Genomic DNA, 23,432 nt, shown 5'->3' on the forward strand with positions numbered 1-23,432 from the left:
TTGATAGTGTTGCGTTAAAAATGCAGTCGCCGGAATATCTGTTTGGTAGTGTATATCTCATATTTAAGAAAAAATCGATAAATAACCGAAAAACCGACATAAACTAGATCAATAAATAACAGAGTTGATTGGTTTGATTTGGTTCCAATATTTTAAAAACCAACTTACTTGATTTGGTTTCTATTTAGGGAAAAAACGATCCAAACGAACCATGAACACACTCTATGCACAAATTAAAGATGAAAAAAGGCATATGAGAGAACTAAATATTCCAACCCATGAATCTTTAAGACGGTAGGCCCATATTTGCATTGGATTCAACATGTATGACCCAATGATGGTTTCACATCCATCTATTCAAAAGCCCAAAAACATAGGCCCATATCAAAATGTATTTAGTTTCTATAATATCAATGCTTTGGACTTCTATAGACCCATAAAAGCAAAAGCATCCTGAGTTGGAAGGACAAAGGCAGAAAGAAATCTAAGCTAAAGTGTGTAGCTCATCAAGTCCAAGTATGGTTAATGTATCCATATATAGTCAGACCTCTCTATAACAGCATTTCTATATAACAATCATTCACTATAAAAGTTAAGTTTTTCACGAAACCGATTTTTATGTTATGTCATAATATATGTCCTATATAACAACATTTCACTATAGCAGCCAAAGAATATCGGAACAAACGAGGCTATTATAGAGAAGTTTGACTATATGAGACTTTTCTCTTCCAAAAGATAATGAAAAGAAATAGTCCAAGCGGAAAGCCCGACAACAAGATGTCACAATTCGTATCGTAATATCACAACTTGTTGTCTCGTGGCTACTACTGCGCGATTAAGTCATTCATATTCTTTCTAATTATCATGTGGCAAAAACAAAAACAAAAAAAAGAGCTAGTCTTTCCAGCCTTCCTTATTAGACCGTCGTGAGGAAATGCTTTTAGACGAGAAGGAAGGAGTGACTGGCATGGATGATGCTTTGGGCGCCTCCTCGTCATCCCAATCGTCATCCCAGCTATTGTCCCATCCATCAGTTGAGAGTGTCTCTGTCTTTCCGCCATTGGAAACTGGTAAATCCATGTCCAACTTTTGATACTTGTGGCCGCTACTTACTTGAAGCCTCCGTTTAAAGTATATCAAGAGTGTAGCTACTAATGCAATAGCAGCCAAACACATTATTCCAAAAGATGAGAAACCATACTTGAATTGAGATGTTTTATCAGCATTGTCAATCAGACCCCTGAAATCAAGAGTGCATTGGCCATCCCCGGCCTTTAGAATGATATTGTTGTCATTTCCTGCATTCCGTATAGAAACCTTCATCTGCATGTGGAGAAAGTACCTCGGTTACATGTCAAATGGATAGGAAAAAATCCAGTTTAGATTAATGTATATATTGTCAAAATATGCTTTGCCAAGATGTTTCTCAATTCACAATAAAATTTCCTGAAGACTAATTTAAAGCACTAAATCCCAACATGGCCACTAGCAGGGGCGTACGCAAGATTTTTGACAAGTGATGTCAAAATTTGAAAAAATAAATGAATGAAGAAATCACTATAATGAAAAGCGGTGTCATTTTTTATATTTATACCTAATATTTTCATTTTGTATATCATCTATATATACATATTTAATAAAAATTTCGGTGAAGCGGTGTCACGTGACACTGCTTGCCGGAAGGTGTATCCGCCGATGGCCACTAGACTAAAGCTTAGACAAAATTAGACAACATTCAAACAATTCTAGTTCTAGTAATTAACTACATAAGCACTAAATAGAAGAATATGGATCTTCTGGATGCCTTCAAGCTTTTTGCAGGTACCAAATACGGCCTATTGATTCATATTGAAACAGGAGATACCCATGTGACATGGATAGAGGCTGCATGTGCACACACTTAATAGAGTTCTACCTCTAAAAATGAAAACTTCAAAGTAATCCGGAACAGAAGTAATTCCTCAATACATGTTTCATCACAAAGTAGTTATGATGATTCAGTCAATTATCCTCTTACTATTTAAGTCATGTATACGAAATATATCATATCTCCGAATCTGGACTTATTATGTTCAAGTAATTCAAATTGCCTCACACACATAAGTTGTTCCCTGTTAACAAGGTGCTGATCTACCCAACCTCTTGCAGATGCACAATCTCCTAATTTAGTAACCCTTCACCATTTCTCTGATCAGCTGATCAGTCTTCATAGTTTGCCCTTTTTGCAACGAAGTGGTAGCAAACTACATCATTATGCCGTTTCAGCGGTAGTATTTCAGCAGAAGTCAGCAAGCTTTGCCAGTAAGACAGCCCCTTTCACATACTCTTATATTATCCATGGCAGCAGAAGCCATAACCAGTCGAGGATTTCGACATCAATATCAAAATTTGATATACCAAAGAAATAATCATTTGACTAAATGTATTTGTTACAGCTTACACGGTAAATGATATAGCCGTCTTCAACGAGATATAAACCCAAACAAAGATTGCTAGCATCATAAGTATGTTAAAGCTTGAAGTGTCAAAATTCACAATAGCACCAAAAGTATGTTAAAGCTTGAAGTGTCAAAATTCACAATAGCACCAAAAGTATGTTAAAGCTTGAAGTGTCAAAAAATCACAAGTTGTATTTACCTAAAAACTTAGATTAAACATAAAAGGTCTCTAATATATCTTCTTTTTTATTGGTTAAAAGGTCTCTAATATATCAGAGGCATATTATCTCAAAATTGCAAACAGTACCACGACAACTTGGAAATGACTAATTTTGAACCATCAGCAGAAACAGTTTCTGGGAGCTCTACAAAGTTTATATCGGTTAACAAAAAGAACATCATAAGATAACATAATCGACCAAGGTGCTCATCATAAGAAACAGTTTCTGGGAGCTCTACAAAGTTTATATTGGTTAACAAAAAGAACATCATAAGATAACATAATCGACCAAGGTGCTCAATTTGCCTAATCGGCCAGAAAGGGGGAGGGGGTGCTCCACTGCAGTTGTAGAAGTGTTCTGTAATGATAAAAGTGGTAATTCTATTCATATCAGAACACCTGTTTCCTCACATAGGTCTACATTTCTTCCGAAGGAAGCTAGATAAAGCAAGAAATAAATTAAAGAATAAAATGGGATGGTTATACTGTAGGTGGATCCATCTAGAGAACATCAGTAATGGGAAAATAATATTTTCGAAAATCTTTTATGCTGTTGGAGCATTTAAACTTAATGGATAAGCACGTAAAGTTGTCTACATTCAAGGTCGCCACCCACTATCAATACCCCTAGAAGGGCATAGAGGCTGTTTCCGAATAATGGGAAAATAATGCTTCCTAAAATCTTTTATGTTGTTGGAGCATGTAAACTTAATAAATAAGTACGGAAATTTGTCTACATTCAAGGTCGCCACCTACTTATCAAAAGCTGTTTCATAATGCTTTAAATAATACTAGTGAAGTATTCTTACCCTCTGGTTTTCTTTCCCTTGCAGTTCAATCTTCTTTTTCTCCAGTTGTACAAACTCAGGAGCCTCAATCAAAATATTGACAGTTCGTTTTCCATTGTTTTGAACCAAAAGTGAAAGGTCTGGAGATTCTGGAAAAGGAAAGGAACAGGTCATACTACAGTTACTCAAACAGCAACGGCATGACATAAGATACAATTGAGTCTATTCATTTAATCAGAGAGACACTTCTATCTATAGAGTATCCTACTTATGAGTTTCTTTATAATATAATATAAGAGCATGCTTTGAGCTATTTGATGCAGACATGTATCACGGCCACACATCAAACGGATGAAACTACATGAGCTGATGCAGTGATTTGATTTCCACAGTATAAACAAAATATTGATGCGTAAAGTCAACTTATCTCCACCTATTTTTATAAAAGTTTCCATTGCCATCCCACATTTTATTTTTGGTAGAAGCAAGGAGAGAAGGAGCAACCATATAAGTAGGACAGGGGCAGAGGCGGATCTAGACTTTCTAGTACATGCGTATACTACTAAAAAGGAGGAAAAATCATATTAAGTGGAATTGATCCTTCTTCCTCTCGGTAAATAATTCCACCTTCAACCAAGTGCACCATTCAACTTCTTAGAGCATGGGTAAAAAAAAATATTATACCAATTTTAGAAAATATGTACATAAAATATCTAATTTTGCGGAGAGACCATGAGTTCACGTATCCCATAATTTTCCCTACAAATCAGCCCCTGACCGGACTTAGTTATCATTTTGACTGTTTGTTTAATAGGGGAAGAAAGCAGTGGCTTGGTGAGCTTGCCTTTTGAGGCATGGTTGATCGATCGATCGAAGAAAGTCCACTAAGTTTTTGGATTTTCGTTATAACTCCCATTCATCAAAATATGTTGGCTAGATAAGAAGCTAAAATTGTAAACCTGTCCAAAACTGCTTATAGAGAATATCAATGGCACAGTCTATGTGAACTTGTGAAGTAACCGGCAACAACCAATCATACAGAATAACAACAGCAGAAAAAGGGCATTATCTTTTGGTAGATGAAGGAGGGGACAAAATACTCAACAATAGTACTATAGTTCTAAGGAGGATATAATAATATAGTTTTCTATCTGAAGATTGTTTCTTTTGAGAAGCATCTGAAGATAGTTTTTCCAGAACGTGTTTTAAGGAAATAAAGGTATGGAGGCAGCTTAACTAGAGGAAATTTCAAAAAGATATATGACGAAGTAAATAAAATTTCGATACAATTCAATATAAGAACTGAGAAGGACTGCCCACAGCAGATAAGAGCTTTCCAAGATTTCTGTCATTTAGGGAGCATGTTTCAAAATCATCTTCTTTCTAAAATTTATAAGAATCTCAACAACAACAATAACATACCTAGTATTATCCCACACCGTGGGGTCTGGGGAGGGTAGTGTGTACACATACCTTACCCCTATCTTGTGAAGAGTTATAAGAATCTCCAGATGCGAATTTAAATTTTAGTGACAAATAAAAGGATACCGTTGAATGAATTAATTACATAAAGGGAAGTATGCCAAAAGCATGCATTACCATACTGTACAGACAATAGCAACTTCTTTGTTAACATTATATAAAAGGAAGCAACTAATAAAGGTTGACTATAAATGGAGAATGTGAACAAAAACGTACCATTGCCCGGAACTCTAAGACATGCAACCACTGATTTTTCTTCTATCGTACAACTATAAGATGAATCGCATTCTTCACCATGGAAACTCTCCTTTCTTGTAGGCAAAATCTCCTCTCTCGACCGAATTCCATCAGGCAGAATCTTTTCCATCTCACCCTGCTTCTCGGAACTAATGTCTTTTGCTTTGTCTTGCAGTTCAGCTTCTTTCATCTCCTTTTTCTTGTCTTCTCTCTTGGAAGAACTACTATCATCCGTTTTCTTTTCTCCCCCAGCTTCTTTCGACCCTTGTCTCTCGTCCCCCTTTTTCGCATTGTTATCATTGGACTTGTTTTGATCCCCAATATCTGTCAACTCACCAATAATGCCACTACCACTCTTCACTTTCCTTAGGTCCCCAGCTTCCTTTAACTTCATTTGGTTACTCGAACTATCGTTAACCAAATGACCATCCTTTTTTCTATTCGTATTTACCAGGTCTAATTTCTCATTCCCACTGCTATTACTACTCAAAATTGCTGCATCCGCACCCGCTTTTTCAGCTCCATTGCTCTAACATCCAAATTGATAATCAATAAGAAACTTAATTCTAGTATATCACATTACTTCACACTTAAGTAGCATGGAATCTTGAAACTTTACCAATTGAGGGGGGTGGGGGGGTGGGGGGGGTTACACCCCTGATTGGGTTTTGAAGCAATGAAATCAAATGGGGTTTGCTTTAAACATAAATTAAAAAACTTAAAACACAAAAAAATCAATTCTTTTTCAAGCTATTACCTCTAAATCAGCAGCAGCATAAGCAAAGAGTAAAGTTATAAACACAATAACTGGACGAGTATACATTATATGCATCAATTTTAGAGAACAAAAAGCTCCTTCAGACTACAAAAAGAACAGAAAAAAAGTTAATTAGTACTATACAAGTATCAAGAATCATAAGTTATAACAGTATGATTTGTATATTTGAGTAAATAGCAGAATAAAAAGCACTTACCTTTATGATTAGAAACTATAATTGTGCATTCAAATTGACTTAGCCATATGAGAAGAGAAAATTTAGGGTTTTAATCATAGCATAGTAGCATATTTACGATTTTCTCTGGAGAAAAATGCAACTTGCTAAGGAGCAGTTAGGATGGTCAGTGTGTAGCTTGAAATCTTGAATTGTTTGCACTTACTAATTTGACCTATTATTTTTTTTTTTAAATTTGCTTTGGTTGGAAAAAGATCTATTTGGGTAAAAATCAGGTCAATTTGATTATTGACTCCAAATTTGGTTTATTTGAAATTTAGGAATTTTCTTTGGCCGTGCAAGGAAAATAGGGAAAGAATGAGAAAGGAAAATAATGAGTGTTAGGAAAAAAACTTAGGCAGATAACGAAGAAAATAAATTGGTCTCGTGTTGCATAAAGTTCATTAAAGGATTCAGAAATTTAATTTATTTTGAAAGCTCGAACGTGAAAACTCTATTAAGCATATATCGATTCTTTTCATCCTGCCACAATCTTTGATGATTTCTCTTAGTTTTATTTTTTTTATTGTGATGGACACTTTTTCATTCTTCTATTAAGACGAGGATAGTGTGATCCAACACATTTTCTTTTTTTTGGATCCCAAATACTTTGACTTCCCGTTGTTGGAAGTATTGCTAATTTGATGACTTGAACCTATAACCCTAGGGTAGGTGGGTATGCTCACCATCAGAACAACCCTCTCTTGTCATACTTTAGCTTTTTAAAGAGGCCTACTACACAACTAAACTTCACACATAGAAGTCTGCTTTTACTGTTCTAAGTTTGGTGTTCCTGTTTTCGGGCTCGACCATTCCTAAATTACGCCGGGAAGCCCAATTTGGGAGTAAGGCACTCCTAACCAAAGTCGGCTTCATTTCACAGGGCTCGTGTAGGGGTGTTCATCGGTCGATACAGTACGGTATTTAGACATTTCGGCTCGGTATTTTGGGTATTCGGTTTCTTAAAATGCTATACCAATATCATACCTAATTAAATTCGGTATGGTTCGCTTTTTCTCTTTTCGGTTTCGATTTATTCGGTTCGGTAACTTCGATTTATTCGGTTTGAATACTCAACAAGTGCATAGAATCATAGACTATAATATTCTTAATTAAAGTACTCAAAAGTACAAAACAGAAAACGTTTGTTAATAAAAGTTTTGTCCAAAACCATTAAATATCAACCTAGAGAGAGAAAACTGCACATAAATTAGTAAATTCTATCATTAGAAATATCTTCTTACTTGCTTAGAGTTAATTGATAAACTTAGAGAATAAAGGAAAGTTTTGATTTTTTATATTTATTTTATAATTAATAATATGCGTTTTTGTAATATAATATATATTTCGGTACAATATCGGTATTTCGGTATTTCATTAAAAATGCCAACTACCATACGTAATACCATATTTTTTTAAAACTTAAACCAAATACCATACCGAATACCAAATACCAAAATTTTCGATTTCGGTATGATAATTCGACATTTACCAAATTATGCACAGCCCTGGGCTCGTGAGACTTCTAATTAAAAATGGAAAGGTACTTACCAACCCATCAAGTTCTTTGGTTGTATATATTTGTGAATGTGCCTTACCTAAATTTTGGGATAAATGATTGGGAGTTGTGACCATAACTGACTGAATTATTTTTCATAGAAAAGTACAAAAAAATTGCCTTCTATTATGACTTAATGTTAGTAATTATAAAATGGTTTTTGATCAGTATGGTTTCATAATTACCTCGGAAAGAAATCTAAAAGGTGATTTACAATGATGGTAGTAATTAGACCCCTAATTACAAGAAAAATACAGTACTACTCATTTTCAAAACGCAGTAATAAAATCTTCACATAATATATACAACTTCCAACAAAATATGAATGTGTGACTTATTGGTATTTTGTTAAAGCCCAATGAGAATTACACATGGGCCAAGTATTTTGTAGGCTCTCTTCTTGATAAAATGAACTATTATACAAATAGCCGGCTAGATTTAATATTTATTTTTTTCAGCAGTATACATAGATTATACATATTTATACATATATTAAACATAAATTATGCATATATTACGTCACAATGTCAAATGGCAAAACACTTGGGGGTCGTTTGGTTGAGAATAAGTGATCCAACACATTTCAAAGGATCTTGTCATTAAGTATATAAAAAACAATGGCGAAATACATAAACGACCCTTTAAGTTGTTCTCAAACACAAGACAGACTCCTCCTTTATCATTTTTACACCTATTCTCAACTGAAGTGAGACTCGTGGACACTCGAGTCCTTCCCCTTCCTCGTTTAACCCCATGACCACAATTTCATCTGTAAAATTTCTGGCAAGGAAAAATGCAGATTGAACCTTGAAGGTTCTAATGACCAAAAAATAAGAATAGTGGATTTTATAAGAATCCAAAGTTAAGTGCATTCAAAAACATCTTTTTTCTTCTTCCAAGTTCCAAATACCTACCCCTCCCCAGCTATCTGCACTCTGCATCCATTTTTGACAATTAAAATCGAAAAAAGGTGGTAGGTGACAGATCTGGAGTGGTAGTGAAGGCTGGCAGTTGTGGCCATTTTTCGCCCTAATCGATGATGAAGGTTTTTCCGGTGGGTTTGTTTGTTCACTGCTCCTGGCATCTTGCTGGCTTGGGCTAATGACAATAGTACTTTAAAAAAGTTGTAGAAAAGAACAGGGAACGGGGTCGCTAACCGTCCGGCTCGTGGGATTTCCGGCGATGACGGCGGCTGGCCAGTGAAAAAGGGAGAAAGGGAATGGGGGCGGCTGCCATGGCTTTATTTTATTCTTGTTCTTCATCCATGGTCCGACAACTTTTGTCAATAGCGACGGGGTTCGGCAAATGCTTTGGCTTTTCTTGTTTTTCATCTATGGTGAAAATTTTGAATAAAGAGTAGTAAAGATAAAAGGTAAGTGAGTCCACATAAATTAAGGTTACTTTTTTAAAAAAAATTGAGGGTACACGTGCTTTGTTGTGAATAAAAGACACATGCTTCGCCATGTCATGAGGGGTTCACGAGTTACACTTCAGTCGAGAAGAGGTGTCAAAATAGTAAAAAGATCGGTTGTTTGTTTGATTTTTGAGGATAAATTAGTAGGCGTTTGGCCATAAGTTTGGAAAAAAAATCAATTATGTGTTTGTTGATAGAATTGATTTATTTTTTGGGATTTTGAAAAGCAAAACTTCAATTTCAAATATAGCTTAAGACCTCTTTTTGGGCCAAATCATGATTATTTGGGACTTTTTAGCTTAAGAAAAAGAAAAAAAATGACCTTATTAATATGTCAAAACTTTCCCCAAAATTCATGTCAAAACATATTTCAATTTCAAATCAAACTTCATAACTTTTTCAAAAAATATTTAGGAATTTATGTCCAAACAGGCCCTTAAAAGAGTCGTTTATATATTTCGCCTATGTAAAAACAACTTTGACATCTCCACAGATTTTTCTTCCTATATATCATAAAATTTAACTAAATTATTATTATTTTCATTACTGTAAAATGTCCATATGAGACCCATTGCTGTTGAAAAGGACTGTCATGGTGGATATTCTATACTCATAATAGGATGGGGCATTAAGAATGGAATAGAATATTTGTTGATTAAGAACACGTGGGGTGATGAATGGGGGATAACTAGGACTGTGCATTTGGATCGGATATCCGAAATCCGATCCGATCCGCTCAATTTCGGATTTCGGATATTTGGATCGGATTCGGATTTGATTTATTAAAATTTCGGATTTTTGGATTGGATTCGGATTTGTATAGTTTGAACCCGATCCGATCCGAAATCCGAATTTATTAAGGGAAGTATAAATACTAATTTTATTGTTAGGGTTAGCCGGTTAGGTCTTATTTCATTCTGCTGCAGCTGCTCCCTCACTTCACGCCTCACACCTAGAGAGGCAGAGACTGCTGGCTGCTGCTCACTTTACGCCTCAAGGCTCAAGCTGCTCCTGCTCGTCGCTTCCTCTATCTCTTCTCTGTTTTCCGGCGATCGGCGACCGCACTGGTAAGACACTAAGACTCACTCCTCTCTCGTTCTCTCTCTCTTTCTCCCCCTTTCTTAGAGAAGGGTGACTTATTTTCTTATCTGTGTGTCTACCTTTTTGGGCTTGTTCATGTTTATTTGCTTTACATTTTACAGTAAGAAGGAGTATGAAGAGAAGGTAGTGTTGTAGACATGTGATTTTTGACCCTTTCCAAGAATTTTCACATTTTTAGCGTAAATATTTAATTTAGGTCTAATATAGCTATAGCTAATTTTGACTATTTTACCTTATTTCGTCACAAAAAGAAAAATTACAAATATATATATATACTTTAGTTTATGCGTTTCTCATAAATTTGAAAAATACAAAAATAGTACCTTATTTTTGTACTTTATATAATTTCGAAAATTACAAAAAATAGTTACTAATGTCTTGCAGCCATTTTAATCTTTTGAAAATACAAAATTAGTACTTTGTATTTGTTTTATCTTATCTTCATATAATTTCGAAAATTACAAAAAAATGGTTTCGTTAACGTTTTATAGTCATTTTAATCTTTAGAAAACACACACAAAAAAAAATAATACTTTATATTTTATCTTTATATAAAAACGAAAATCACAAAAATAGTTTTATTAATGTTTTGTAGCTATTTTAATCTTGAAAAAATATTAAAAAATAGTTTTGTTTTAAATGTCAGTCTTATTTTGGTAGTTATTTTACTTACATAGGATTAATTGAACAACGTCGTGTTCTTATTCTCGGGTCCGGGCAAAAGAATAATATTTGGGTTCAAACTACTCGTTTTTAGGCCTAATTTTCGGACCTAACCCATAACAATCCAAACCCACCACACCTTACACCAACTCCAAAATAATGGGGAGCATCTTTTGAAAAAGGAGAAGGAATACACGGACATCTTTTGAAAAGTGGGGAAAAGGAACGGAGGATGGGAGTTTGAAAAAAGGAAAAGGTTGGATTGAAAAACGAAAAGGAAAATTGGAAAGGGACGGGTGGATTTAAAAAGGAAAAAGTTGGAAAGGAAAAAGGGGGTCTGGAAAAAGAAAAGAAGGGAAAAGAGATTGAAAAAAAAAGAAAAAATTAGAAGAAGGGGGTCACCTTCTTCTTCATAAAAATAAACGGAAAAAAAACGGAAAGGAGAGAAAAAAGGTTTTGGACTTCATCTTCTTCTTCCTAAAAAAACTGAAAAGAAAAAAAACTCCCACTCTCTCACATCAAAACGACCCCTTCTGCTTCATCTTCTCGAATCAATCTGCTGCGTCGAAAAAAAAACCCAGCAACAGCCAACATCTCAGGTCGTTGACAGTCTTGGTCCGAGCTTCCTATTTCCGTCGAGGTTTCCATTTCGATCCAGTGATTACTGTCGTTTTTGTGTGTGAAGATTCAATGTAAGACCCACTTTCTTTATTTTGGATTTGTTCTGCTTACATGTTTCTGTCTATGTATTTTGCTTCTTCGGTAACTTGTGTGAAGATTAATGTTTTCCTTGATTATTTGTTTTGATTTAGACACTAATCCATTAAAAGTGTGAATCCAGCGAAAGAGAAAAACAATCCAACAAATATGAAAATAGGTATCATAATGTAGTAACTGTGTTTGGTTATATGTTGAAATGGATTTCGACTGATTTTCATATCCTTTTATTAAGTTTATTTCAAATGGATCTCTATTCTATTTAATCACAGAAGAAACGAAAATAAGAAAAGTTTTACTGTTCGGTCATGGTTGTTGCGCCAGTTATATGCCCATGTGATTATTTTACTTGTTGTTCTCTTTTTAAAAGTGAATAAAGCCATGATAACCCCGTGGCCCATGTGATTATTTTGCTTGTTGTCTTTTTTTAAAAGTGAATAAAGTTATGATATCTTTGTGGATTCCTTTACGTTAATGTTGTCTTCATAGTTTATATTTTTTAGTTTTTTCTTGTTTTCCTTATAGTTAGCCTATGGATATGAATATGATTAAGTTTGTTTTGATTATGAACATTCGTGCTTTAAGTTAAATGTGATCTTTTGAAATAAACCGAGGCGTGTCATTTAGCAAATTTCATGGCCCTCGCAAAGTGCAAATACGCTAGTTGCTTTAGACGCACCTTTAATAATTTATTTTCCTTAAACTCGGGTGCACATTTATGTGACCCAAATCCAAATCTCAACCGAGTCGAGATATGTCAACAACCACGGGTGCATTGATGTAACGTGGTTCAAGATATGTTTTCACGATGTTGCAATTCTTGATAAAAATAATAATAATGACAAAAGCGGTTAAAAGTTAAAATTCGCACATAGGTTCTATATGTATAAAATCATATAATCAAGCCGAATATGACAGTTGAGCTACCGTGCTAGAACCACGGAACTCGGGAATGCCTAACACCTTCTCCCGGGTTAACAGAATTCCTTATCCGGATTTCTGGTACGCAGACTGTAATATGGAGTCATTCTTTTCCTCGATTCGGGATTAAAATTGGTGACTTGGGACACCATAAATCTCCCAAGTGGCGGCTCTGAAATAAATAAACAAATCCCGTTTCGATTGTCCTTTAATTGGAAAAAACTCCCTACGTACCCTCGCGGGGGCGGAAAAAGGAGGTGTGACAGCTCTGGCGACTCTGCTGGGGACTTTGGCCCCAGAACCACTGGTTCAGGGTTAGAATTCGAGCTTAGATAAATTGTTATATTTGGTTTTATCTGATTTTTACATATTTGAGCCTAATGTACTAAATGCTGCTTTTACCGCTTTGATATTATTTGAACTGTACATATGAACTGTGCCGAAACCTTTCTCTTCTTACCTCCGGGGAGAAGCTCGCTGGACGAGACTCCCTATTCTGTTAGTGTCAATGCCTGAAATAAGAAAGAGGTCGAACAAGTTACAAAGCCGGACGATCTCGTGGGTCCCCGGTACGTAGCCCCCTCCTCGGCTCGAGTTGTCCGCTCGGGTACACAGTCTAGAACGTATACCCAGGTTATAAACCTAGTATAACAAAACCTCTGCTGGGAAATTAAACCCAGAACCACTGGTTCAGGGTTCAAGAATTCGAGCTTAGAATAATTGTTATATTTGGCTTTATTATCTGATATATATTGCATGTTCTGACATAACATACTAAATGTTGTCTTTTACCGCTTTGATATTATCTGAACTGTATATAAACTGTGTCGAAACCCTTCTCTTCTTACCTCCGGGGAGAAGCTCGCTGGTCGAGGCTCCCTATTCTGTTAGTGTCAATACCTGAAATAAGAAAGAGGACGGATAAGTTATGAAGCCGGACGGCCTTTTGGTTCCCGGTAAGTTGCCCCTCCTCGACTCGAGTTGTCCGCTCGGGTACACAGTCTAGAACATCTACCCAGGTTATAAACCTAGTATAACGAAACCTTATGCCGGATCCCTAGTAGGAACGCTTATTTGCATCACATTGCATTTGACTTAGGGGACTCAACACAGGGGTTGGGTCCGTCTAGGACTAGCAACCGAAAATGAAACGACCATGCTGATGCATCCTACTTGCTCTGTACATATATTTGTTTCGAACTTGCATGTTGACCGGTTTCTGAATCTCGGGAATGTTGGAAAATGGAAGGGAGAAAAAGAAAAAAAAAAGAAAAAAAGAAAAAAAAAAGAAAGAAAATTTATCAGTTAGGGAGTTAATTGATTATTTTAGGAAAAAAATCAATGACCAATTACTGGTGAAACTCTGCCGAAATTTTGAGAAATAAAATATTTTATTTTAATAAAAAAAAGGGTCTTTTATTTTAGTTTGGAAAAATAGATTGTTCTATTGTTTGTTGAAAATGAAAAATCGTTATTTTGTCTTGTTTTCAAGAATAGAAAAGGAAAATAGTTTGTCTTGCCATGAAAAATAAAAATGGAAAAGAGTCATGTTTTAAAATAGTTCGGTTAATTTGCCCGAACTACAGGGGTTTGATTCTCACCGGATGTGAGATACGTAGGCAACCCTCATTGGGTCCAACCCCCATTTTGCTAAAAAAGCCAAAAACAAATAAAAAAAAACAAAAAAAAAACATGTCATGATTTTTAATTTTGTCATAAATAAGTCGGGTGATGTCCAACTTCCCCTTTTACAAAAACAAAAAAAATAGCAAAATATATATGTCAAATTTCTAAGAAGTCGGGTGACGCTGTTTTATCAAGACATAGCCGAATGTTCCCGAAGGGGACGCTGGAAGGCTGACTTTGCATAAACAGCCACTTTTGGGTCATATTTAAGATTTGGTTCAGTTGACCCATACAACCTTAAAAATCTTCGTCCCTGAGACGTTGAAAGGCCGTGTTTGCAATATTGAGTTTTCTAAATTGAAAAATGATAAAAAGAGTCATAAATAAGTCAGGTGACGTTCTTATGTCATAAATAGCCGAATGTTCCCGAAAGGAACGCCGGAAGGCTGACTTTGCATAAACAGCCACTTTTGGGTCATGTTTAGGATTTTTGGTCTAGTTGACCCACACAGCCTTATAAATCTTCGTCCCCGAGGCGCTGAAGGGCCGTGTTTGCAACACCAGGTTTTTATTATAATTTAAAAAAAAAAACAAAGGGTCAGCGGTCAGGTGAATACCGTTTGAATTTTTAGTCAAAAATAAGCCGAGCCAGCTTCGGCCGAGTCTTAAACCGTTCTTGTCGAAATAGCTTTAGAGTATCTTTCAATTGTCGAAAGGCTATTTTCGTAAAAGAACGGACAAGTTTGTAAAGCGTCATAAAATAATCCTCCCCGGCCTCAAAATTCATGTGAAATTTGGAAGGGGCCACGTTTGCAAAACTAACCGTTCGGTTGCATTTGTCAAACGGAGAACGGAAGCTGGCCATTTGTTTTTGGAGTTTGTAAATCTTTTGATTAGAATATGTGGGTTGTTTGATTTTCGAGTTTGTAGGTCATCTTCAAACCTTTGAAACCCAGTTTATTTTAATATGAAAATTGAAAAAAAAATGTTTAGTATTGTTTATCTTTTATTGGTCACGAACTACGCGAGGTCTGATTCATGCGGGGTCATGATACGTAGGCAATCTCCATAAGATTCGACCACAACAAAAAATGAGAAAAATCGAAAATAAAAAGAAAAGAAAAAATGAAGAAAAAAAATCGAAAAAAAAATGAAAAAGAAAATGAAAAAAAGAAGAGGAAAAGATGTTGTTAATAATGAGGACCGACTGAGTCCATTCTAACCTATTTTGTTTTGAATCACAAAGAAAGTTAAGGTGGTTGGTTTGTGGTAAGCCGGAAATACAAGACCCAAAAGCACACTTTGTGGGGATCAGGCCTGATAACAGAAGCACTCGAATCCTATTGGGACTTGTTGACTAAAGTTGATGATATTGAAGCTGGCAATGGTCTGGACAATACTGATGCGAAGCTCAGTGGCTAAGATGCCAATTTTGATAAAGTAGGAGGACGCTCCGTTCCTTGGTTAGCAAGAGAGAAGCTTGTGGTGGCTTATTTTGTTGTCATTTCTGTTGTCCGGATTATTCTTAGGGTTGTAATCCGAATATTGTCTTGTGTCAAACTGTCTTATCTTTCCGTTTTGTCATAGCGGTTTGCTTAAATTTGTCCAGGTTGTTTTAGGATTTTATTATGGTTTGTTTTCGTTTGTTTTGTTATTCAAACCATTTCGCCGGTAGTCTAATACAAAAGCCGGTCTTTTATTGTTTCCAGTCATCTTTTTGTTTAGTCCTTTTATCATTTTGTTTAGCGCCGATTCTAGTAACATGACATGCGCACACAATTTGGGCCTAATCTCAAAAGTTAATCATAAGACCCTGGGAAGGTGATCAAAGCAATTAAAGGAAATAAGAACGGTTTGAGATTATTTGAAGCCCGAGTCATGTGGAACTGGGGCAAGTAAAACATAAAGAAAACCGTTAAATGCAAGATTCGCCAAATTGGCATGAGGGTCGTTCATGAGAGTGAGAGTGTCGCCCAACGGTGCTTTAGAAATGACAAATGAAAAAGCAAGTGTTTAACATAATTGTCAAGTCCAGCACCATCGGAAGGGACTATAAATCTATGTTCAATTGTGTTGTTGCACTTGGCATGTTTTAAAGACTGGAATGACGAAGACATTTTGTTCTGCTACCTAAACACTTTATCCTTCGTTACCCCTTTTGAGCCTTATTTATTTTCTTTCATACCCCTCGTTCGGAATCAATAGCAACGATTAGGAAATACGAGCCTGGAAGGTAAAGAAAAAATAAAAAAAAAACAAAAAAAAAAGGAAAAGAAGAGAAAAGTGATAACACACAAAAAGAAAAAGTCAAATGAAAAAAGAGGAATTGGGAACTACGTTTGACCTGATTCCTCAAAGAGGATACGTAGGCGCCTCACGGCTCGGTCATAGGGTGCATAGTATGTATAATGTGCATGATGTGCATAGTGTAACAAAAAATTAAAAATTAAAAAAAAATATAATAATAAATAATCCCCAAGCAAGAAACTGGGGCAAGGGTTGCGCTTGTTATAAACAAATATGATTTCGAAGGTTGTAATTTTGAACCCCAAATTGATTTGTTTCTGAGCCTTTAATACCCTTTCTTTCTAAGCCTATCCAAAAAACCCACATTACGATCTAAAGAAAGACCTTCTGACCAGTCTACAAAAGATGCCAAGTCAGACAAATGAGAGTCTTACCAGCGAACATAACACTCTGTTCCACAGTAGAGAGGACTTTAATCCCCAGCAGAAAGAGTCATACCGGCAACACTCCAAATTCCCAGCTGGAAAGTGATACAAATGAGAGAGTCTTATCGGTGAAAATCTTCACGGACACCATAAGACGATGAAAACTGAGAGAAAAACCAAAATGAGAGAGACTTGATAGTGAAAACCCTTCGGGCACTACAAGTCGAATAAGATTGAGAATGAGATGGGGAATTGCCAATTGAAGATCTTAAAAGACGATTGACGGCGGAGGATAGGCCACATGTGCATGTCATGACCATTAGAGTCGGTATCTGCGTTTGATAGGTTTTATTTATAGTTTCTTTTGTTAAAGAGTCATCTTTTCCTTTGTCTTTTATTCTGTTCCTTTTTATCTTTCTCTTTTTATAGAAACCTTCCCCAGTAGAGTCTGTTTGGTCAGAACCAGTGGGAAATGACTTCAAAATAGGCCATCAACTTTCCAATCCTGCAAGATGAGATCTGGCTAGTACATCCAAGTGGTATAGTCAGCAAGGAACAAGCGCAAGACCAGTGTCAAGAAAGATATCCCCAGCAGAAGGGAATTGACAAAAGGATTGACGAGTGTCAAGAGGGATACCCTTGCCGAAATCAAAGGTTATAAACCTCAAGGCCAAGGCCTGTGGACAAATTAAGGAGAGCAATGAGCATGATTTGGAAAACTCATGTAAGACTAAAGGGTTGGGGAAATGCCAGTTTCCGAGCTATACCACAAAAGAAGAGGGATATCCCCAGCAGAAAGGGATTATCCCCAGCAAATAATATCATCCCCAACAAGTTGTGGAGCGCAGAGCAAGGAAGGAGAAAAGAAAAAGGCATCCCAGTAGGAGTATCACAACCAACCACCACGTTTTAAACTAACAAATTTTGTTTGATTTGAAACAGGTAAAGAAAATGGCATTGATGACAGAAATGCATGCCATAAGGGAGACTGTCAAACTGGGGAAGATTTTTTTTTTTCTGGAAGTCAGGTACCCATTCGAGGAAGAATAAAGATAGCACCAGTCTCAAAGGAAGTGGTGTTTGAACCAGTGTTGCCCCAACATAATAAGTTTCAATGGAGTGAGTATTCCCCAGCAGACAGAATAAAGGGATGACACTTGTGCTCAAAAAAGCAAAAAGCCATTATCATCCCCAGCAGCTTCCAGAAGAATGAAGCATCGATTTGAAGGGATAAAATTCCCCAGCAGCGTTATCCTCAACAACGTTATCCCGAGAAATAACACTTTTATCCCCAGCAGTGCAATCAGGCGTCCACCTGGAGAACAAGGAAGAGCAGTTGGAGTATTAGCAATCAGGCGTCCACCTGGAGAATAAGGAAGAGCAGTTGAAGTATCAGCAATCAGGAGCCCACCTGGAGAATAAGGGAATACAATGGAAGTATCAGCAATCAGGAGCCCACCTGGAGAATAAGGGAATACAATTCAAATTTTAAGTAATCAGGAGCCCCCTCTGAAAAATAGAATGGTGATTTGTTGGTTGAAGTTTGGTTGAAGTCAGGAGCCCCACTGAAGAACAGAATGGCAATTTGTTGGTTGAAGTTGGGAGCCCACCCATATAACAGAGGAATACATTCAGTCTTTTCATTTCAAAAATAAAAAAAAAGAAAAAAAAAAGAAAAAAAAAGAAAAAGGGGGAAGTAGTTTGAAACATCCTACCCAAAAGGAAGTAATTTTGGAAGGAGTAAGATAACATATTTACTCAGCAGAGTTATCCACAACAGTGTTATCCCCAGTGGATTATCGAGATGTAGAAGCATCCTCGACAGAGTTTCGGGCAACCCAGAGTGGGTAAGGAAGAAAAGGAAAAGTCATCCCCATCAAAATAATCTCCAGCAGTTTCGAGGGAAGTCAACACAGGTAAGTAAATAATTCAGGAAGAAGGAAATGGTTCACGCATAGGAGATGTATGGGCACCTAAGTTTAGTTTCACCCATAGGAGAGGCATTTCCTCCTAAGTTTAGTTTCACCTATAGGAGATGCATTTCCTCCTAAGTTTGTTTTTACCCATAGGAGATGCATTTTACTCCTAAGTTTAGTCTTACCCATAGGAGAGACATTTCCTCCTAAGTTGTTGTTTAACCAATAGGAGAGGCATTTCCTCATAAGTTTAGTTTCACCCATAAGAGACGCATTTTCTCCTAAGTTTGTTTTTACCCATAGGAGAGGCATTTCCTCCTAAGTTGATTGTTGAAATCAGGAGCCCGCCTGAAGAGAGGAAAGACGTTTTATATTCAAAGTTGTTTGTTGAAATCAGGAGCCCACCTGAAGAGAGGAAAGACATTTTATTTTAAAGTTGTTTAAATCTCGCCAACCTAAAAGGAATGGCATTTTATTTTCAAGTGTTGAAATTGGGAGCCCGCCCATAGAACAGAGGCATACATTTCAGTCTTTTCATTTCAAGTGTTGAAGTTGGGAGCCCGCCCATAGAACAGAGGCATACATTTCAGTCTTTTCATTTCAAGTGTTGAAGTTGGGAGCCCGCCCATAGAACAGAGGCATACATTTCAGTCTTTTCATTTCAAGTGTTGAAGTTGGGAGCCCGCCCATAGAACAGAGGCATACATTTCAGTCTTTTCATTTCAAGTGTTGAAGTTGGGAGCCCGCCCATAGAACAGAGGCATACATTTCAGTCTTTTCATTTCAAGCGTTGAAGTTGGGAGCCCGCCCATAGAACAGAGGCATACATTCAGTATTTTCATTTAAAATGTTGAAGTTGGGAGCCCGCCTATATAACAGAGGAATACACTCAGCATTAATTTTCAAGTATTGAAGTTGGGAGCCCGCCCATAGAACAGAGGCATACATTCAGTCTTTTCATTTCAAGTGTTGAAGTTGGGAGCCCGCCCAGATAACAGAGGCATACATTCAGTCTTTTCATTTCAAGTATTGAAGTTGGGAGCCCGCCCATAGAACAGAGGCATACATTCAGTCTTTTCATTTCAAGTGTTGAAGTTGGGAGCCCGCCCAGATAACAGAGGCATACATTCAGTCTTTTCATTTCAAGTGTTGAAGTTGGGAGCCCGCCCATAGAACAGAGGCATACATTTCAGTCTTTTCATTTCAAGTGTTGAAGTTGGGAGCCCGCCCATAGAACAGAGGCATACATTTCAGTCTTTTCATTTCAAGAGTTGAAGTTGGGAGCCCGCCCATAGAACAGAGGCATACATTTCAGTCTTTTCATTTCAAGCGTTGAAGTTGGGAGCCCGCCCAGATAACAGAGGCATACATTCAGTCTTTTCATTTCAAGTATTGAAGTTGGGAGCCCGCCCATAGAACAGAGGCATACATTCAGTCTTTTCATTTCAAGTGTTGAAGTTGGGAGCCCGCCCATAGAACAGAGGCATACATTTCAGTCTTTTCATTTCAAGAGTTGAAGTTGGGAGCCCGCCCATAGAACAGAGGCATACATTTCAGTATTTTCATTTCAAGCGTTGAAGTTGGGAGCCCGCCCATAGAACAGAGGCATACATTCAGTCTTTTCATTTCAAGTGTTGAAGTTGGGAGCCCGCCCATATAACAGAGGAATACATTCAGCATTAATTTTCAAGTATTGAAGTTGAGAGCCCGCCCATACAACAGAGGCATACATTTTAAGATCAAGTCAGAGGACAATAAAACAGAGGGTTACAATAGGAATCCCCAGCAGGAAACAATAAAAATCCCCAGCATTCAATCCAAGCTGGAAATAGCAGAAAAAAAGGAAAAAGAATCCAAAGTGCAGAAGGGTAGAAAAGATGTGCTCTGCTCAGTAGTTGGTTGAGGTCGCAAGAACTGCAAGCCTGGTCCTGATCCGAAAAGTTGAAGAAGGATGAACTAGCATCTACAACTAGCAAGTTTCAAGGTTCAAATCCAAAGTCTACATGAAGCACCATTCAAGATTCGAGACCAAGTTTCAGAAGACTTATAGATAGGAATCCTTGTAACTAGTAGCTGATAGGCTTAGTTAGTTTTCTTCATCTTTCATTTTTTGTAATAGCAGGACCGCGGACCGGAACCTCAACGGAATGGCACCTCGATCGGCTCTTCACCTCGGTACACTCTACCATCTCTCTCATTTTCGAACTACACGTGGCCTGATTTCTCTATAACCAAGGATATGTAGGCAGCTCAGATACCAGGGCTCGGTCACATTCCTTTTCTTTTCCTTTAGTTTAGTCCCTCCAAATAAGGGTCGGGTCAGAAACATGTCTAGTCGTTCTTTGTCGGAAAACTCTTCGTGTTTCCAGTCAAAGAGGGGCAGCTGTAGACATGTGATTTTTGACCCTTCCCAAGAATTTTCACATTTTTAGCGTAAATATTTAATTTAGGTCTAATATAGCTATTTTAGCTAATTTTGACTATTTTACCTTATTTCGTCACAAAAAGAAAAATTACAAATATATATATATACTTTAGTTTATGCGTTTCTCATAAATTTGAAAAATACAAAAATAGTACCTTATTTTTGTACTTTATATAATTTCGAAAATTACAAAAAATAGTTACTAATGTCTTGCAGCCATTTTAATCTTTTGAAAATACAAAATTAGTACTTTGTATTTTTTTATCTTATCTTCTTATAATTTTGAAAATTACAAAAAAATGGTTTCGTTAACGTTTTATAGTCATTTTAATCTTTAGAAAACACACAAAAAAAAAATAATACTTTATATTTTATCTTTATATAAAAACAAAAATCACAAAAATAGTTTTATTAATGTTTTGTAGCTATTTTAATCTTGAAAAAATATTAAAAAATAGTTTTGTTTTAAATGTCAGTCTTATTTTGGTAGTTATTTTACTTACATAGGATTAATTGAACAACGTCGTGTTCTTATTCTCGGGTCCGGGCAAAAGAATAATATTTGGGTTCAAACTACCCGTTTTTAGGCCTAATTTTCGGACCTAACCCATAACAATCCAAACCCACCACACCTTACACCAACTCCAAGATAATGGGGAACATCTTTTGAAAAAGGAGGAGGAATACACGGACATCTTTTGAAAAGTGGGGAAAAGGAACGGAGGAGGGGAGTTTGAAAAAAGGAAAAGGTTGGATTGAAAAACGAAAAGGAAAATTGGAAAGGGACGGGTGGATTTAAAAAGGAAAAAGTTGGAAAGGAAAAAGGGGGTTTGGAAAAAGAAAAGAAGGGAAAAGAGATTGAAAAAAAAAAGAAAAAATTAGAAGAAGGGGGTCACCTTCTTCTTCATAAGGAAAAACGAAAAAAAAACGGAAAAGAGAGAAAAAAGGTTTTGGACTTCATCTTCTTCTTTCTAAAAAAACTGAAAAGAAAAAAAACTCCCACTCTCTCACATCAAAACGACCCCTTCTGCTTCATCTTCTCGAATCAATCTGCTGCGTCGAAAAAAAAAACCAGCAACAGCCAACATCTCGGGTTGTTGACAGTCTTGGTCCGAGCTTCCTATTTCCGTCGAGGTTTTCATTTCGATCCAGTGATTACTGTCGTTTTTGTGTGTGAAGATTCAATGTAAGACCCACTTTCTTTATTTTGGATTTGTTCTGCTTACATGTTTCTGTCTATGTATTTTGCTTCTTCGGTAACTTGTGTGAAGATTAATGTTTTCCTTGATTATTTGTTTTGATTTAGACACTAATCCATTAAAAGTGTGAATCCAGCGAAAGAGAAAAACAATCCAACAAATATGGAAATAGGTATCATAATGTAGTAACTGTGTTTGGTTATATTTTGAAATGGATTTCGACTGATTTTCATATCCTTTTATTAAGTTTATTTCAAATGGATCTCTATTCTATTTAATCACAGAAGAAACGAAAATAAGAAAAGTTTTACTGTTCGGTCATGGTTGTTGCGCCAGTTATATGCCTGTGTGATTATTTTACTTGTTGTTCTCTTTTTAAAAGTGAATAAAGTCATGATAACCCTGTGGCCCATGTGATTATTTTGCTTGTTGTCTTTTTTTAAAAGTGAATAAAGTTATGATATCTTTGTGGATTCCTTCTTCATAGTTTATATTTTTTAGTTTTTTCTTGTTTTCCTTATAGTTATCCTATGGATATGAATATGGTTAAGTTTGTTTTGATTATGAACATTCGTGCTTTAAGTTAAATGTGATCTTTTGAAATAAACCGAGGCGTGCCATTTAGCAAATTTCATGGCCCTCGCAAAGTGCAAACGCGCAGTTGCTTTAGACGCATATTTAATAAAATTTATTTTCCTTAAACTCGGGTGCACATTTATGTGACCCAAATCCAAATCTCAACCGAGTCGAGATATGTCAACAACCACGGGTGCATTGATGTAACGTGGTTCAAGATATGTTTTCACGATGTTGCAATTCTTGATAAAAATAATAATAATGACAAAAGCGGTTAAAAGTTAAAATTCGCACATAGGTTCTATATGTATAAAATCAGATAATCAAGCCGAATATGACAGTTGAGCGACCGTGCTAGAACCACGGAACTCGGGAATGCCTAACACCTTCTCCCGGGTTAACAGAATTCCTTATCCGAATTTCTGGTATGCAGACTGTAATATGAAGTCATTCTTTTCCTCGATTCGGGATTAAAATTGGTGAC

General features: G+C 36.4%; 1 protein-coding gene across 1 annotated transcript; it reads right to left on the bottom strand.

The window, feature by feature from the left end:
• Nucleotides 1-698: 698 nt before the first annotated feature.
• LOC107758950 (uncharacterized) lies at nt 699-6,556 on the bottom strand. The gene is made up of 5 exons (XM_016576799.2): nt 6,143-6,556; nt 5,926-6,030; nt 5,148-5,697; nt 3,471-3,598; nt 699-1,326 (listed from the first exon to the last, which is right to left on the bottom strand). Exons 2-5 carry the CDS (start codon nt 5,998-6,000, stop codon nt 898-900), a joined length of 1,182 nt encoding a protein of 393 aa, XP_016432285.1. The 5' UTR covers nt 6,001-6,030; nt 6,143-6,556; the 3' UTR covers nt 699-897.
• Between the last annotated feature and the right edge of the window lie 16,876 nt (nt 6,557-23,432).

This window comes from Nicotiana tabacum, chromosome 1, assembly GCF_000715075.1.
Source record: "Nicotiana tabacum cultivar K326 chromosome 1, ASM71507v2, whole genome shotgun sequence".
In the NCBI taxonomy this organism is placed as follows: Eukaryota; Viridiplantae; Streptophyta; class Magnoliopsida; order Solanales; family Solanaceae; genus Nicotiana; species Nicotiana tabacum.

What these genes read in the sequence shown, in the direction of transcription:
- LOC107758950 (XM_016576799.2), bottom strand. Translation starts at nt 6,000, where the DNA reads ATGCATATAATGTATACTCGTCCAGTTATTGTGTTTATAACTTTACTC. An exon ending in ATGCTGCTGCTGATTTAGAG is followed by an intron (nt 5,698 to 5,925) that starts GTAATAGCTTGA and finishes TTTGGATGTTAG; the next exon opens with AGCAATGGAGCTGAAAAAGC. An exon ending in TCTTAGAGTTCCGGGCAATG is followed by an intron (nt 3,599 to 5,147) that starts GTACGTTTTTGT and finishes TTCCTTTTCCAG; the next exon opens with AATCTCCAGACCTTTCACTT.